At 31.9% G+C, this 17,735-nt stretch overlaps 1 protein-coding gene across 3 annotated transcripts in view; it reads left to right on the top strand.

The window, feature by feature from the left end:
- The window catches only part of CSMD3 (CUB and Sushi multiple domains 3), a 1,171,099-nt gene that overhangs the window by 548,613 nt on the left and 604,751 nt on the right, over window positions 1-17,735 (top strand). For all 3 annotated transcript variants that reach the window (XM_063079089.1, XM_063079088.1, XM_063079087.1), the window contains one exon: window positions 3,508-3,629. In XM_063079089.1, coding sequence (XP_062935159.1) covers window positions 3,508-3,629 — 122 coding nt within the window. The remainder of the gene's footprint in view (window positions 1-3,507; window positions 3,630-17,735) is intronic.

Here is a 17,735-nt window from a genome sequence, read left to right as displayed (position 1 = left end):
GTAAGCTTTTTAAAAAATTTTTAAATTTATTGCCTTGCCTAAAATCTCTAAGACAATGTTGAATGGTGTCACTAATTGTGGACATCCATGTTTTGTTCTAACCTTTAATGGGAAATTTTTTATATTTTATTGTATAAGCTAATACTTGTTTTGATTTCATGCCTTTGTTGTTATATTTTGACAGTTTTCTCCTTTTTCTACTATTACTATTGTCATTAGCATTTAAATCAGGAATTTTGGCTTAATTTATCAAATGTACTACTTTACTGTAGTACATCTACTATAATCACTTTTACTTTCTCCTTTGAATTATTAAAGGTTACATTGAGGAAGAAAATTTGTTATCTAAATAATGCATGAACTCAGTATAGTTCAATAAAAATGCCATTATTTTTATCTTTACAAACTAACACATCTAAAGTTCATGAAAAATTAGTATTCAAGAATAATCAGGAAAATTATGAAACTGAACAACAATGGGAGATTTGTTCCATGTGTTAAAAATTATTAAATTGTTTGGTACTGGCAGAGGAACAATCATAGATCAGTGAATTAACATAGAAAATAAAGGTTCAAATTCATGTATGGGTATCACTTACATATTTGTACATATACACAGACGTTTATGCATATATCTATACATATATGTATTTATAGATATAAGGGACATTTTAATCAGTGGTGAATAAGATAGAGTTTACTACAAATGTTCCCCTACCTAAATCACACAAAAATAATTTCCAGGTAAATAAAAAGTTTAAATATGGCAAAATAAAAGCATGAGAGTATGAGAATTAAATAAAGATAATATTTCAACATTAGGTTTGAAGAAACTTTTCCTAAGGAAGATGTAATACACAGGACCTAAAAGAAAATAATGACAGGATTACACACACTAAATAAAGAGTTTGTAGAAAAAAATAATTTAAAGGGAAGTTTTAAAAAGTTAAAAAATTAAAAACAAAAGACTATATGAAAATATTTGCAGCATACATAAAAATAGTTATTATTGATAATATACAGAAAGCTCCTATAAATCAGTAAGAAAAGAACAAATAAAACCAAGAAAATTATACTAATAAAAATCAGAGCAAAAGAATTAGAACAATTTTAAAAACTTCCATTAAATCATACAAATAATGTAGCAGAGAATTTGAAATTAAAACATATTGACATAGTTAACAGAATGACAAAAGCATAAGTGGTTGATACTATTATTTTGGTGAGAGTGTGGGAAACTGTTCTCTTTCTTATACTGTTTTTGAAAGTATGCTGAGCAAACTTTTGGAAAGTAATTTAGACATATTTATCAAATTTTAAAATACTCACATACTGTGACTAAGTAATCTTTCTTCTAAAAGTCATCCAACAATTATAACACTAGTGTAATGATAGCACAAGTATAAAGATATAGGTACCAAGATTTTTATTAATGTATTATGTTTTATAACTAAAAAGAAATAGAAACAAACTTTCACTAGTATGTGAAAACAAACAACCACAAGATTTCAGTGGCATACAACAGTAAGTAATTTTTCTATTCAATGACATCCTATGTTGGTTGCTTTGGGTGAACTACTGCAACTCTGCTCAAATAACAGGTCTGTTCTACATGTCTTCTTATTTCCTACCCTGGGATTAAGGAAATTCCCTAATCATCACGTACTATTCTCATAGTGGAAGTCTGTCAGAAATTTACAATACTTCTGTCAGCTACTATTTGGACTGTTAAAATATATGGAATGAATCAATGAAGTGGTCTTCAGAAAGTTCATGGAAAGATTTATATTATCTTTTAATCCCATTTTTCTGTGAATTTTTTGAAGCACCCTGGTACATGTACTGACCTTGAAATTAATCTAGAGATCAAGAGAGATGTCAAAGTAAGTGATGTAGATTTGAGAGCTATTGACACAGAAATGACCATCCAAGTCATGGCTGTGAATTATTTAACTATTCAAAGAGACCACTGAATCAATAGAAAAGATACTATGAAATCAATTTAGAATTATGCTACTTTAGAGTCATATGGGAAAAAAAGAACTAGAACAAACAATATGGTGGAACAGAACTATTTACAACATGTAGGCAAACACTCAAGAGAGTTTGATACTTTGTGAAGAAAAACAGAATTTCAAACAAAGCTTGTCAATACTTCCCATTACTGCTGAGATGGCAAGTATGTATAAAAATGAAGAGATACTATTAGATTTAGTGATTAGGAGGTCATTGCTGGCATTGAGAAAGAAATTTTAACACTACAATGATAGCAGGAATCAAACTGAAATACTTTAAAAAGTGAATGGAGAAAAAGAAAACGGAGTAGTGAGCATAGAAGACTTCCAAGAAGTTAGATAGTAAATGGGAAAACAAATTAAATGGTAACTGATATTAAAGGAAGAAAAATACCATTTGTTATTTTCTCCTCATTACAAAATAACATGATTTTATTAATTAAAATATAGAAATCATGCACACATAAAAGAAAATTAAAAGTAACTATGAAATCACCATATGATACAACTTTCAAGTTGAAGGAAAGCTATCTGGGATGGACTTATGCTAAAATAAGGGGAGACATGCTTTTTGGGATAAGACTTGGAGTCAGTAGAACCCTGAACTCAAATTACTAGCAGAATGACCTTGGCCAAGTCACACAAACTTTTGGGACCACCATAAACTGATATTCAAAGTGGTGATGATAATAACTACATAAAGACTTAAGTGCATGTGAAAATATATATTTAGCTGTACATCATTTAAAAATACAGTGGATTATTACTGATGTATAAGACAAGGATAACAGAGCAGGGTTTTCATGGAATGGGGCAAAGAGATGCAAATCAAAAGTAATGACACCTAGGAGCTTGGTAGTGGTCAAGAAGGAAGTTACTAAACAGATGCAGTGTGGTCATTAGCTTTTGTATTAAGTAGAAGAAAGAAGAGTTAGAAAACTGAGGAAATATTACAACTTAAAACTTTTGTGGGAACTCATTAAAATTATTTTAATGTAGCTCTTTTATAGTCTTGATGGTCTACTTCACAGTTATAAGAACAGAAATGAGTAGCTTTAATACGGATGTCTCTCAACTGTGCTATTATGAGTACTAGGGTACTTAATAAATAGAAATAAAAATACTTTTTAGATTGCTTAATTAACCCAAGGCTTTGCTTCTTTTTCTTTGTAGATTTTCTGTTAGGACAATATTGGGTAAATATACCTCTCTCTGATTAAACTAGCCTATTTACAGTCAGAGGACAATTTATCCTGCCCCACAATTTTATTATTCATAATTAGTTTTTGATGAATGTTAAAAATATTGAGGGGTGAATCTCAAAGTATAAAACACTCTCGTTTTGATAAGTGACATTAGAATGCTGTAATATATATTTCAATGAGCTTATAATTGTGTGATTTTGAATTTAATGTCTACTTGCAATGTATTTTATTTCCATGATTTTACATGTCTTATGTCCCCATCTTTTAAAATGCAATTTCTCTTTTAGTGAAGACATGTGGCTCTAATCTTCAAGGACCAAGCGGTACTTTTACGTCTCCCAACTTTCCATTCCAGTATGACAGCAATGCACAATGTGTCTGGGTCATCACAGCAGTGAATACAAATAAGGTAAGGGAAGACCATCTGTGGTTTAAAATAAGCATAATCATAAAGACAAAGGCAAAGAGATCAGGATGAAAGTTCTGTATAGAAAATATATAACTAAAGTATGATCGCAGCAATAGTTTCTACTTATCCATCTGAAAAAAAATTATCTCAGAAATTTAGAAAGAATCAAATAAGTATAATACAGCTCTACTCCCAGTTACTAACATATAAATGATAACACATTAAAATTATAAATGATTTCTGAGATACATTTTTGAAGGTTGTAAGTATATATTTTTTTAATTTATTTTTTAAAGTATTTTATTAAATTTTAAAATTTATTGTTAGCATATTCATTCTTACAAATCCTGATATTTCTTCTTTTTTTTTTTTTAAAAAAAAAGAAGCCATGAAAAATGGCTTTTCACTTTATATCTTTTCTGCTTTACACAACATTCAGGTATGTCATGTTTTTATATATAGCAGACTTTCATTTCAATGTTTCGCTGTTGCTATAGGTATATAATTGCAATGTATATATGTGCTGCATATTGTTATTTGTTAAAAATAGGAAGTTTAATGTGCTTTGCACTAATAGAGGATTCATATTATGCATATCTTAAAAGGTTGGATTGTCATTCTATGAGATTCTAAGATGAATAAATACAGTTAAATATGTATGTGCCACTATACTTCAAACAAAAGTATAACACTGAATGAATGCAAGAGCAGCTGACAAATGAGCTAGTTTTCCTTTCCCCCTCTAGCTTCCTGCTTCTCCTTATAAACTGCACTTTTATACCAAAAGAGAGGACCTAAATAGAGAAAATCGGAATTTATCCTCAGATCATGTGATATCTTCTCTGGGTTAGATTAAAGAAAGCTTGATGGTAGAGCCCATAAAATTGGGTCAGGATGTGGTTCAAATACTGACTTATAATCTACTGATAACTGTATTTAACCTCTTTGAAGTTCAGTTTCTTCATTTATGAAATGTTAATAATAAGAGCATGCATTTCACAGTGTCATTTGGAGAAAGAAGTAAGACAATGAATACAGAATGGTTAGCAGGGTTACTAAGTAGTTGAAATACATTAATTCATTGTTATTAGATAAAATATATGCTCCCTCCCAGGAATGTCTGTGATCTCTACCAGGTTCTTGAAATCTAACCCTAAAAGCAACAGTGTTAGCTTAAAAATCAACTCAGTGGTTAATTACATTTGCTTCATAGGAGAGCCCTAATTAATGAATAAGAAGAACTAGATAGAAACCTACTCTGCCCCAAACTATGGGAAAAATCACTAAATCAAACCCCTTACCTACATAAAGGAAATAATTTTATCCTCCCTACCTGTGTCATAAGTTCAATTCAATGCAGCAAATATTTATTGAATACCTTTTCTTTGCAAATCATAGGTTGTTTAGAAATAAAAAAAAAACATAAAGTTCTTGGAAAATAAAATAACATTTGTTGACTACTTAGCAATATGCTGGATACTATTCTTAGCACTTTTTTCCCAGAACTTTTTATGACTTATTTGATCCTCATAAGATTCCTGTGAGGAAAAGATACTTTTATTGTGTGTATGTAAGAGAAACCCTAAATAGCTTGCCTAAGATCATATAGCTAGCAAAGGTCAGAGCTGTGTACTTTGTATGTGTATGTGTGAAAAAATACCTCACAGTAAGATATAAATATATTTTACTAAGAAAAGCATGAATTAAATCCATTATCAAGTATGGAACAAATACATTGTATTAATCTTGCATAAAGATGGAAATATTTTTGTGTCATGGCAATTATCTATAGTTGTCATAAAAATGTAGTATTATCTCATGTTCTATACTGTATCTACTTTGCTACGGTTGCATCATTCTCATTACCTGAAGTTTCACAGAAGTCCTCACATTTCTACTTGTTTATCTTACCTAACCTGCTGAACTTTTATCTCTTCTTTTTCTCCCCCCAAAATTAAATTAAATTTATTTTCTAAAGAGGACATGATTACTTTCACTTCTTTGCTATTTTTATCAAATAACTGAATGTAGACATTAATTGTTGATCTGTTGGTTTATCTCTATTTTACTATGTCCTGTAAGAATTGGTTTTTAATAATTTTTAACTATGACCTACCTTAAGAATTACATTTTACATTTCAGTCCAGTTCAAACACACACACACACACACACACACACACACACACACACACACACACACACACACACACACACACAGTATTCTACCCATATAGAACAATCTTTCTAACTACATGAATGCACTTCTGTGTTTTCTATTCTAATCTATTGTAATTTAATTTCTAAATATTGTCCATGCCCCACTAAATCAATTTCATGATGCACTAACAAGTTATAGCACATAGTTTAAAAAAATACTGTGAAAGACTTTGCTTTCATAGATTACTACCTTGGAACCCTTTTCAGAAGCTACTTTCCAGCATATTCCATAAGCACACAGTTCTACTAGTTAATTTAAAACCCAATTAACCAAGGTGCTTAATCCCTCAATGTCCATTAATTTTCTTCAATAATTACTGCTCATGCTTTTCTTTACATTTGATAACTTTAAAAGCAATCATGGTGTCTTCAATGTCCCAAATACATGGGACATAGGGAAAAACCTGAGTTTTGAAATTGTACAAAACCAATGGAACTGGTTTCAAATCTGGGCTGTTGCTCTTGCTAGCTACACAATATTAGGCATGATCAGTGAGTCTTGTGAACCACAGCTTTTTGCTTTCTCATGTAGTAGAGATTATAATTAAAAAAATAATAAAAATCAGAAGGTCATTGTACTGATTATATAATGAAAATGCAAAATTCCTGACACAAATTAGGATCACTTCAAATGATACCTAATATCGCTGCCAAATGTTGCTATCTCATCAAGAAACATGCTTCTCTTCAGTTATTTGTTTGACTTAAGTTATGTATTAATGCAAAAAATTATTACATATTTTCTTTCATATTTGTTTATATGATTGAATAATTTATAGGTCCCTGTGGCTTTCTAAGAATCATCTACCTGTCTATCATCTACCTATCATATCATAGTCATTTACTGATCAGTTTACAAACATTGCAATTAAGTTCCCTACAAATAAAATATAACGGCTGAGCATTAAAACCTTAAGATAATATACATTTTTGATGTTACTTCAAGCCTCTTCCACAAGCTTCTATAAGGGAATGTTTCCTTTAATTATAGCATTTGAATGATTAATATAATTGAAGGTTTCTTTGTAATAGCAAGATAAAATATTAGAACTGGCAATTTAAACTTACCTGGTCATTGAATTAATTGTTCTTACATTAAGGTATGCATTTAACATTAGCTCCATTTGTGAAATAAAGACCTGCAGACCCACCTGTGTCTGTTTTATCTTTATCATTTTCCCTTTTAAAATTACTCTTCCCAGTTTCAAAAGAAATGCATATATTATTTTCCCAATTGGAATATTAATATGTATATTGTTTGAGTGTAAATAAAACTCTGAGGAATAAGAGTAGGAAATGTCAGATTCATAGCTCCTGAGGGAGATTTCTTGAGAACAAGCAAAAAGAGAGCTTCACTAAGAAATATTTGAAATGAGCAATACCTTATTTGATCCGTGCAAAAAAAAAAAAAAAACATAGAAATACCATGTCTCTATCTACCTATCTATGTATCTGTCTCAGTCATCTACCTGTCTATCATCCATCCATCTACCTCTTTTTCATCTATCAATATCTTTTTCCACCTTAATATAGAATTCATAATACATAGAAGAATAATACAGGCTAATTTAAAATAGAATACAAAGTCTGATTTCTTTCAACAGAAAAAAAATTTGGATCTGTCCAGTTGATTTTACAGTTTTTCCATCCATAAGATATAGTAGATATTTTCCCTAAATTGAGTGAACTAATGTGCAAGAATTTGAGGAAACTGTATTTAAGGTATTTTTGAAATTAGAATATGACAGAATTGCATTCCTTGCAGCTATTCACACTTAGAATTGAAAAGAATAGATGACATTTAAAAATTATAGCGGAAAGTACAGTTTTCAAAATTCTTTGGTTTGTGTGAGCAAAAGTTTGATGGCTATTGGTCTAGATCATCATTGTCCAATAGAAACACAATGTGAATCACATATTTAATTTTAAATTTTCTAGCAGCCACATTTTAAAAAGGATGAAATATTTTAATTCTATATTTTTTACCCCAAATATTATAATTTTAACAGGTAAATGGTGTAAAATAATGCAGTAACTTAGCACCATTTTTTGTATTCTTTTTAAATACTATTTATTATAAGCATATTATTGTTACAAATTGTGATTTTTTCTTTATGCCCTTTACCCAACCTATCCCTCCCCAACACCTCCTTCCCAAGCTCACCCCCATCTCTAGTATTCTGTAAGTTCAGGAATTATTTAGGTCTTTTCTCTCTCTCTCTCTCTCTCTCTGTCTCTCTCTCTCTCCACCCAATTATAAGTGAGAACATGTTGTACTTCTCTTTCCTTTTCTGGCTTATTCCTTCTGCATAATTTTCTCCAGACTCATCCATGTTGCTTCAAATGGCAGAATTTCATTTTTTTTTATGGCTGACTAGTATTCCATTGTGTACATATACCACATTTTCTTTATTCAGTTGTCCATCGATGGACATTTAGGTTGGTTTCATATTTTGGCTATTGTAAATAGAGCTGCAATGAACATGGGAGTGCGGGTATCCCTTCGACACGAAGATTTCTATTCCTTTAGATATACGCCCAGTAATGGGATTGCTGGATAGTATGGTACTTCTATCTGCAATTGTCTGAGGAACCTCCATACTATTTCCCACAGTGGCTCTACTAATTTACAGTCCCACCAACAGTGTAGAAGAGTTCCCGTTTCCCTGCATCCTTGACAGCTCTTCAAAGGAAGACATACAAATGGCCTACTGGTATATGAAAAAATGCTCACCATCACCAGTCATCATCAAAATGAAAACCAAAACCACAATGAGATATCATCTCAGCCCAGTTAGAGTGGTCATTATTAAAAAGAACAAGAACATTTTTGTATTCTTAACCTTTTAAATCTAGAGTGTATATAACACTTTCAGCACAACTCAATTCAGACTAGCCTTATTTCAAGTGCTCTGTAGCCACATGTTGCTAATGGTTACCATGTTGGACATTTCCACCACTACAGAGAGTTCTATTGAATTGCTCTGGCCTCCCCGAGAGGTGATGGTGGTGGGTATTGAGGAGAATAAATGCCTCATTGCAAGATAATTGCCTCAGGTGAAGTTTTTTACAGAGACTTCAAGGGAAGGGGAATGGAAATGTTCCCATTGGCAAAATGACTCAGGAAGATGGGGTCTTAAGATTCACAGCTTTATTGCGAATCGCTCAAATGTGCCTATTTCAAATTTCAGGATCCAATTTCCTCTCAATTAGTGCCCTATTTTTTACATTTGAAACTTTGTGAGTCTATATGCTCACCTTTCATTATAATTACTTAATTTGCATAATTAAATTTTGTTTATAATTTTTAGCCATATCTTCCCTGTGCTACAGGATCTCCGTAGAATGTCTTTTGTTCTCTGACCATAACTTGAGCTGTAATTTTGTTTCTTTCTGATGCCATTACAGTCATCAATAGCCACCCCCCTCCATCATCCTTGTAGTCTTAAGTATGTTTGTGATCAAGTGCAGCATCCCCTTGCCCCCACCTTTGCAAATTTTGCCTTCAATTTGTGTTTTAGCCCAATATTAAGAAATAAATAGCTGTGTATGCCATTTTCTACTAACCAGGAACTCAGCTCTGTCAAGGCTAAAAAATAATCATACCACTCTTCAAAATCCCATCTTTGAGGGTCTGTTTCTTGGGCTACTCTTGATTCAAAGGGCTACATTAATCAAGTTCTAGTCAGGTAAATATAATCTGCATTAGTTACTGAAAATGAATGGAATTTAATTTGGAAAATTGTTATACAGGTATTGTAATGCATAAAGAGCAAAAATTAACACAGAAGCAATAACTTTATAGACAGGTCACCATCCTTAGAGCTGGAAAAAGAAAAGGAAAATGTGGTATTTCCAGAATCTAAGAGTCTGCAGGAAGGGGTTTGTAGGACTGTTGCTCAAATTTCAAAAGAGGAGATAACCCATGGTTAGTGCTCAGACCTCTGAGGAAAGGGTGTGAGTCTGCAGGTTTAGGCAGACCCTAATGTAAACTGGAAAAAGAATCTGAAATATATATCAAAGAGCAGAATATAGAAGGATTGGCTTTGAGCTAAGAGATAGCATATAAATAATTAGCACAGAATTGCTGTCAAGTAGTATGAGAAATGCTGCAGGTGGAGCTAGATTCAGAGTAAAAAAAGCTTGTCTTTAAGTGTGAAGTCTCAGATTGAATAACAAGTTGTATATACAATGTGAAGATAAAAAAAAGATAGGGATGAAGATATAAATTTGCAAGTTGTTACCTATCAATATTATTTGAAGCCCTGGGACTGAATGAGATCTCAAAGTGTGAGTTAAGTATTAGGAGGAAACCCAAAGTTATAATAAACACTGAATGAATAACTGGTAAAGGCTAATTAGTAGGGTGCCTATTTGAAAATATATTTGTATTTTTGTGTATTTTGCTTCTTATGTTAAATTTTTATGTCATTGAAGACAGCCCATTCCCAACCCATGATCCAAATATTATGGAAGAACTCACAGTTAATGCCTCAAGCATACTTGTCCTATTATTTTATTGTAAATATGTAATGTTAGTATTAAAAATTAGGAAATAGATTTGTAGTATTAATATATTCATAACAACATTGGCTATTTAGGCATTTTTCTTAGTTGATAATAAATGAACAACTCTGTCTCATGTGAGAGTCCCATCAATTTTTTCCTTCATATCAAAAAAAACACTCACCATATTCATAGTTGGGAAGCACTGATTAAAATAAAATGCAGCAATCAGTGTTGCTCAAGTTTATTAGCCTTTAAAAATGGAAAGAACAATCCAATAAGAAGAGTATGGGCAGCCCTCTCTTATGTTCTGTCCAAGCTTTCTTACCATATCATTTACTTTATTCCAATTAAATACAAATCTTAACGTTTGTAGGAAAAGGAAAAAAAAAACTAATTATTTTAGGACTCAGTATGAAAACACCCTTAATTCTAATCTCTTACATCCTATACTGATAATTAAGTTTGGGATTTAATCTTGAGTGTCTACCTCTAATTCTGGTTCCGGCCATTTATCCCAAACATTGGAAACGTCTTCTTTCCTGTCTCTGTGTCTGTTCTATTATCTTTAGTTTGCTAGGCTGAGATCCTCCCTTGGCATTGCTAGTCTCTTTTTTAGGGTTTGGAGTCCTATTGCTGATTCATAATCTCTTGTCTGGAGCTTCTCTGAACAAATTAGCTGATTGCCTGTTCCTGGCCCCCTCATCATTCTGTTGGCCATTGAACCATCCTTCTACACATAATATTCCTCTTGCTTTATTGCCATCTATTTGTTGACATTTTCTAGTTGGTGTCCTTCCAAATTTTACGACTGCTTCTATCATCTGAGATTTTCTGCTGGGGAATTCTTGTTTATTTATTCAAACAAATATATATTGAGTAGCTACTAATATCAGCTGTAGTTCTTAATGCTGAAGACTCAAAGGTGAATAAAACATGACACAGTTCTTTCTCTCATGGGGTTGTAGTTAGGAGTCACAAACAAAGATACATAAGCAATATGTTAGGGGGTATAATTGCTATGGTAAATAATTTAGCAGAATAGGGGGCTTAGGAAGTATGAAGTGTGAGTGGCTATTTTACACAGGAGATAGTATAGGAAGGGATAAAAAAAAAAGGCAGAGGCAGTGGGGGACTGGGTCTTTAGTAGACTGGGACTTGTTAGGTTTTAGCTTACACAGCATCCGTCTGTTCCCCCATGCTTTAAAAAATCTGTGGAACTACTCTTCCCCCATTCTGGGTGGTCTTAGAGAGGACTTCAATCAAAGAACCCTATCTAACTCTTCCACCACCATCTGCCAAGAAGATATCATACAGTGGTAAGCTGGAATTAACTTTTAACAGCTCTTGGGAGCTGATTGCTAAATTAGCAAGAAAGTAACAAGCTGGTTGTTAAGCATACCCATTATTAAAATTTAAATTATCTAAACATTACATTTAATAAACTATATTAAAAGCAAAGATTGTAAGTCCTGAAGACTCATCATTCCATAATACTTTATTACACTTTATTAGCTTTGATCTTGAAGTTATCTGCATTTATTTTGTTCATATGATAAGGCTACTATAAAATGATGTGCTACTGTGCATCTTTTCCACACTCTGCATTCAGTCTCCTTGGCAGCTTGAAATTGGACATGGTGGGAGAATTTATGTTGTAGAAAGCAGCAAACACTAGATAGCAGAACTATTGTTCATTGTATAGATATATAGAAAGTGATAGAAAAATTTTAATAATGAAGATTAAATTTCAATATGTATTATGTCTGTAGTTATCATATTGTGAACAGCTAAAAAATTGAGGAAGTGTTTTTCCAGTATTCAAAAACTATTATCGGATTCAAAAATAAAATCATTCACATCATTGACAAATGATGTTCTGACATATATTTTCACTTTCACAATTGTGTTTTACTCATTAACATAACTGAGGTATCAACCAACAAACTGACATTTATGTAAGAACTACAGTCACTCTTCCATCAATTCCAACCATAAGTTAGCTACAAATACAAACATTTGGCAACAGCTACAAAAGCACTCTATGAGAAACAATTGGCTACGTAGGAATTATAATCAAGAATATTTCATAATTGTCATTATTTGTAAATTGTGTTTCAGATCCTTTATATCAGTACATTTTTAATAAGCATTGTAAATTATAATAGGTAATGTGCAGTGAATGCTTACTATAATAAAAGGATATTTTTAAACCCTTTGCATAAAATATTTAACTTGAGCTTTACAACAACCCTAATAAATAGGTACAATGATTATCCACATTTTTCATATGAGAAAACAGAGTCAGAGAGATAAAGTAATTTGCCCATGGCTACAACGTAATCTTAAGAACCAGGATTCAAAATTTGGTACTCTGTCTCTTGCAGTGATCACCAATTCTTTCCTGCTATATAGAACCCAAAGTCACGCTAGATGCCTCTCCTTTCTTCAATGTGAAATTTTTGTTTTTCTGTACTTCCATGACCCACCCCATATCTTAAAAAAATGTATTTTGCTTAAGTCAGCCAAAATAGCTTTCTGTTACTTGTCACCAAGGAACCCTGAGGCAGGGAGTTAATGTTATAGTCACAATTTTTATTGTTTCCTCCTGATCCAGTATAAAAGGGGTCTATGACAATGTTTAGCACCCCAGTTTGCTCTCTCTCAGAGTGATTCTCTGATATGTTTTACCGTATCCTGCAAGTTGATAATATGCTTATTTCCTCTATCCATATCTATATCTTGGTGGGAGGAATCTAGCTCTTTAAAATATGTGGTAGTGTTGGCTACCTTTACTTTAATGTCTTAAGTTTCCAATAGTATTTTGAGAAGAGGTCTACCACTATAAATGTATAAATTAGAATAAAGTCAAAATGTTTTTTAATTAAACATTTTTTTCCATATAATGTAAAGAACTAAGCTGAAAATGTAGAGGAACAGAATTCTTTATGGCTTTTTGACCAGTTCCTGTTCTCATTTTAAATGTAATGCACTTTTATACACATTGAATGATGGTTATGTGGATAATGCTGACATTTCCAGGACATCAGCAAATCTCATAACTAAGAAAATATAATACATTGGGATGTTAGTAATGAAAGATTAAATTAACAGCATAGAAAAGACAGGCACACAAAGTCAACTTCACATTATAACTCACTAGTTTATCAAAAGCCTTAAGTGTCAGAAGAAATAAAATAGGTCTTCAAAAGAATGAGGATTGCCTATGGATTTTAAAAAATGTTGGGTAACACTAGCTAAAAGTGCATATTTTTGATATTCCAAGACTATGAATATTTATTGTGTTTCTAAATTTGGCTTACACTGACATCTTAATGATTTCGAGAATATAGTTTACTATGACCTAGGTGAATTTGTGAAGAAGATTAAGGAATGGGCATGGTTTTACATGTATGTATTTAAAAACTCTCGAGCTTCCTGACCTATTTATGAAGAACTTCCTTCTTTGGAATAATGCATGGACAGAGTTTGGATCTGAGAATAAAAAGACCTAAATTCTTGTGCCAGGTCATATCTCCTCATTGAATCTGTGTTCTCATCTTAAAGATGAGAAATCAGGAATAATCTTCTCTGAACCGCCATGTCATAGGGGTATTGAAGGGTTATTCAAGTTAGTAAACCCAGAGCACTTTGGAAGTTATCTTGTAAATTTAAGGCATGACATATGCTTATTATTTATACCATCCCTTATTCTAAAGATGATTTTAGATGAATGATATCATTAAATAGACCATAATACGTATGTTTAGATATGTTGAGTAATCAAGAAAGTTTGAGCATAAGAATTGTACCTAGCTCATAGTGCATACCCAGTTAACATTTGTTGTATAAATAAAATAATAAATAGGGATAAGTAGTACATATGGAATATGTGAGGAAATTATTAGGCACTTTGATAGAGCACTGTCTAAAATTAGTGCACAATGGATCACAAACATTCTGTTAGCATTTATACTTCTTTTTTTCCCCCACATATACATGTCCTTATTGTTTGATTTTTTTCATTTGCAAATACACATGACTTTTATGATTCAGGAAAGTAGGAAAGTAACTGAGATAATTTTTTTATTCATTCAAAAAAGAATTATTGCATACATAATATGTTTCAGGCAATATGTTTTTATGGTAATTCCATTATGTCCTGAAAATGGCTTAAAATGATATTTTCTAATGGCAAAATTTTTAAAGGGATTTATTTATTTTTTAATTGAAACATTGATTGTACATATTTGTGGGGTACAGAGTTGTATTTTGATACCTACCTGTATACAATGTGTGATGGTCAAATCAGAGTATTCAGCATATTCATCATCACAAAAATTTACCATTTCTTTGTTATGAGAACATTTTAGCTATTCTCTTCTAGCCATTTGAGAGCATCCAATAAATTATTCTTAATTACAGATGCCTAGCACTACTGTACATGACTAGAACTTATTTTTCCTATCTAGCTATAATATTGTGTCCATTAACCAATCTTCCCCTATCCCTTCTGCCCTCTCCCCTTCCCAGCTTCTAGAAACCAGAATTCTACCCTCTACCTCTAAAAGTCCAATTTATTATTTTTCTAACTAGGGTGAGATGATATCTCATTGAGGTTTTGATTTTCTTTCCTGATGATTAGTGGAGTCGAACATTTTTTCATATGCCTGTTGGCCATTTGTATGTCTTCTTTTTGAGAAAGGTCTGTTTAGCTCATTTGCCAATTTTTTAATTGGATTATTATTATTTATTTATTTTTTTTTTTGGAGGTAAGCTATTTATGTTCCCTGTATAGTCTGGATATTAATTCCCTTTTGGATGAATAGTTTGTAAATATTTTCTCATAGTCTGTAGGTTGTCTTTTTGCTCTGTTGATAGTTTCCTTTTCTGTGCAGAATCTTTTTAGCTTGCCATTATCTCATCCACCTATTTTTTGTTGTTGTGAGTGCTTCAGAAGTTTTCCCCATAAAATTTTTGCCCAGACCCATGTCTTGGAGTGTTTCTCCTATGTTTGCTTCTAGTAGTTTTATAATTTCAGATTATACATGCAGTCTTTAATAAATTTCAAGTTAATTTTTGAGTATGGTGTTGATAAGGGTCCAGTTTAATTCTTTTGCATGTGGATATCTAGTTTTTCCAGCACCATTTATTGAAGAGGCTGTCCTTTCCCCAATGTATTTTCTTGGTTCCATTGTCAAAAATCATCTGGCTGTAAATAAGTGGATTTATTTCTGGGTACTTCGTTCTGTTCCATTAGTCCATGTGTCTTTTTTTATGCCAGTACCATGCTGTTTTGATTACTGTAAATTTGTAATATATCTTGAAGTCAGGTAGAGTAATGTCTCTAGCTTTGTTCTTTTTCCTCAAAATTCCTTCGAGTATTTGGGGTCTTTTGTGGTTTCATATGAATTTTAGGATAATTTTTTTCTATTTCTGTGAAGAATGTCATTGGCATTTTAATAGATTGTACTGAATCTGTAGGCCACTTTGAATAGTATGGTGATTTTAACAATATTAATTCTTGTGATCCATGAACATGAAATATCTTTCCATTTTTGTGTGTCTGTGTTCTCTTTAATTTCTTTCATCATTATTTTGTACTTCTCATTGTAAGATCTTTCACCTCCTTAGTTAAACTTATTCCTAAGTATTTTATTATTATTATTATTTATTTTTATTTTTTTGGTAACTATTGCATTGCAAATGGGATTGCTTTCTTGATTTCTTTTTCAGCTAGTTTATTGTTGGTGTATATAAATGCTACTGATTTCTGTATATTGATTTTGTATCCTGCAACTTTAATGAATTCATGTATCAGTTCTAAGAGTTTTTTGGTGCTGTCTTTAGGTTTTTTGATATATAAGATCATGTCATCTGCGAACAGAGATAATTTCACTTCCTCTTTTCCAATTTGCATGCCCTTTCTTTCTTTCTCTTTCCTAATTCCTCTGGCTAGATCTTCCTGTACTATGTTAAATCAGACTGGTGGGAGTGGGCATTCTTGTCTGTTCCTGCTCTTAGGAGAAAAGCTTCCAACTTTTCACCATTCAGGATTATGTTCGCTGTGAGTTTATCTTATATGGATTTTATTGTGTCACAATACTTTCTATCTGTATCCAATTTGTTGAGAGTTTTTATCATAAAGGGATGTTGACTTTCATCAAATTCTTTTCTGCATCTAGTGAGATGATCATTTGTTTTTTGTCTTTCATTTTGTTGAGGAGGTGTATTGTATTTATTGATATGTGTATATTGAAGCATCTTTGAACCTCTGGGATAAATCCCACTTGATTATAATGTGTAGTTTTTGTGATCTGCTGTTGAATTTTGTTTGCTAGTATTTTGTTGAGAATTTTTACATCTATGTTCATCAGAGATACTATCCTATAGTTTTCTTTTGTTCTCGAGTCTTTGTCTGATTTGGGTATCAGGGTGATGCTGGTCTCATTTAATGAGTTTGGGAGAATACCCTTTGCTTTGATATTTTTGGAGTAGTTTGAGAAGAACTGATGTTAATTCTTCTTTGAAAGTTTGGTAGAATTCAGCAGTGAAGCTATTCAGTCCTGGACTTTTCTTTGTTGGGAGACTGCTGATTACTGATTAAATCTTGTTACTCTTTATTCATCTGTTCAGGTTTTGCATTTGTTCTTGGTGCACTTTGTTAGATTGTGTGTGTCCAAAAATTTACCCATTTCCTCCAGATTTTCTGATTTGTTGGTGTGTGGTTGTTCGTAACAGTCTATAATGACCCATCATACTTTTGTGGTATCTTTTATAATATCTCCTTTTTTATTTCTGATTTTTGTTATTTGGCTCTTCTCTCCTTTTTACTTAGTCTAGCTAATGGTTTGTCAGTTTTATTCATCATTTCAAATAAAAAAAGGAAAATTTTTCATTTCACCAATTTTATGTATCTATATTTTGGTCTATATTCCACGTAGTCCCACTCTGATCTTCAATATTTCTTTTCATCTACTAATTTAGCAATTGGATTGTTCTTGTTTTTCTAGTCCCTTGAGTTGAAATGTTAGGTTGTTCATTTGATACTTTTCTACTTTTTTTTTTAAGCACTTATTGCAATAAAATTCCTGCTTAATGCTGCCTTTTCACTATCTAATAGGTTTTGGGATTCTGTGCTTCTATTTTTATTTGTTTCAATAAATATTTTTATTTCCTGCTTAATTTCTTCATTGACCCATTGATAATTCAGGAGCTTGTTGTTTAATTTGCATGTATTTGTACAGTTTCCAATGTTTTGCTTTTCATTGGTTTCTAGTTTTATTCTTTTGTGATCTGAAAAGATATTTGATTTGGAAGGTGAGCCAGTGGCCATATTAAAGAAAATAAGAATTATAATGGTTGGATGGTGTTATGAAGATG

This window comes from Cynocephalus volans, chromosome 15 (genome assembly GCF_027409185.1).
Source record: "Cynocephalus volans isolate mCynVol1 chromosome 15, mCynVol1.pri, whole genome shotgun sequence".
Classification (NCBI taxonomy): Eukaryota; Metazoa; Chordata; class Mammalia; order Dermoptera; family Cynocephalidae; genus Cynocephalus; species Cynocephalus volans.
Note: the sequence above shows the minus strand (reverse complement) of the source record. Positions and strands in the feature narration are given on the sequence as shown.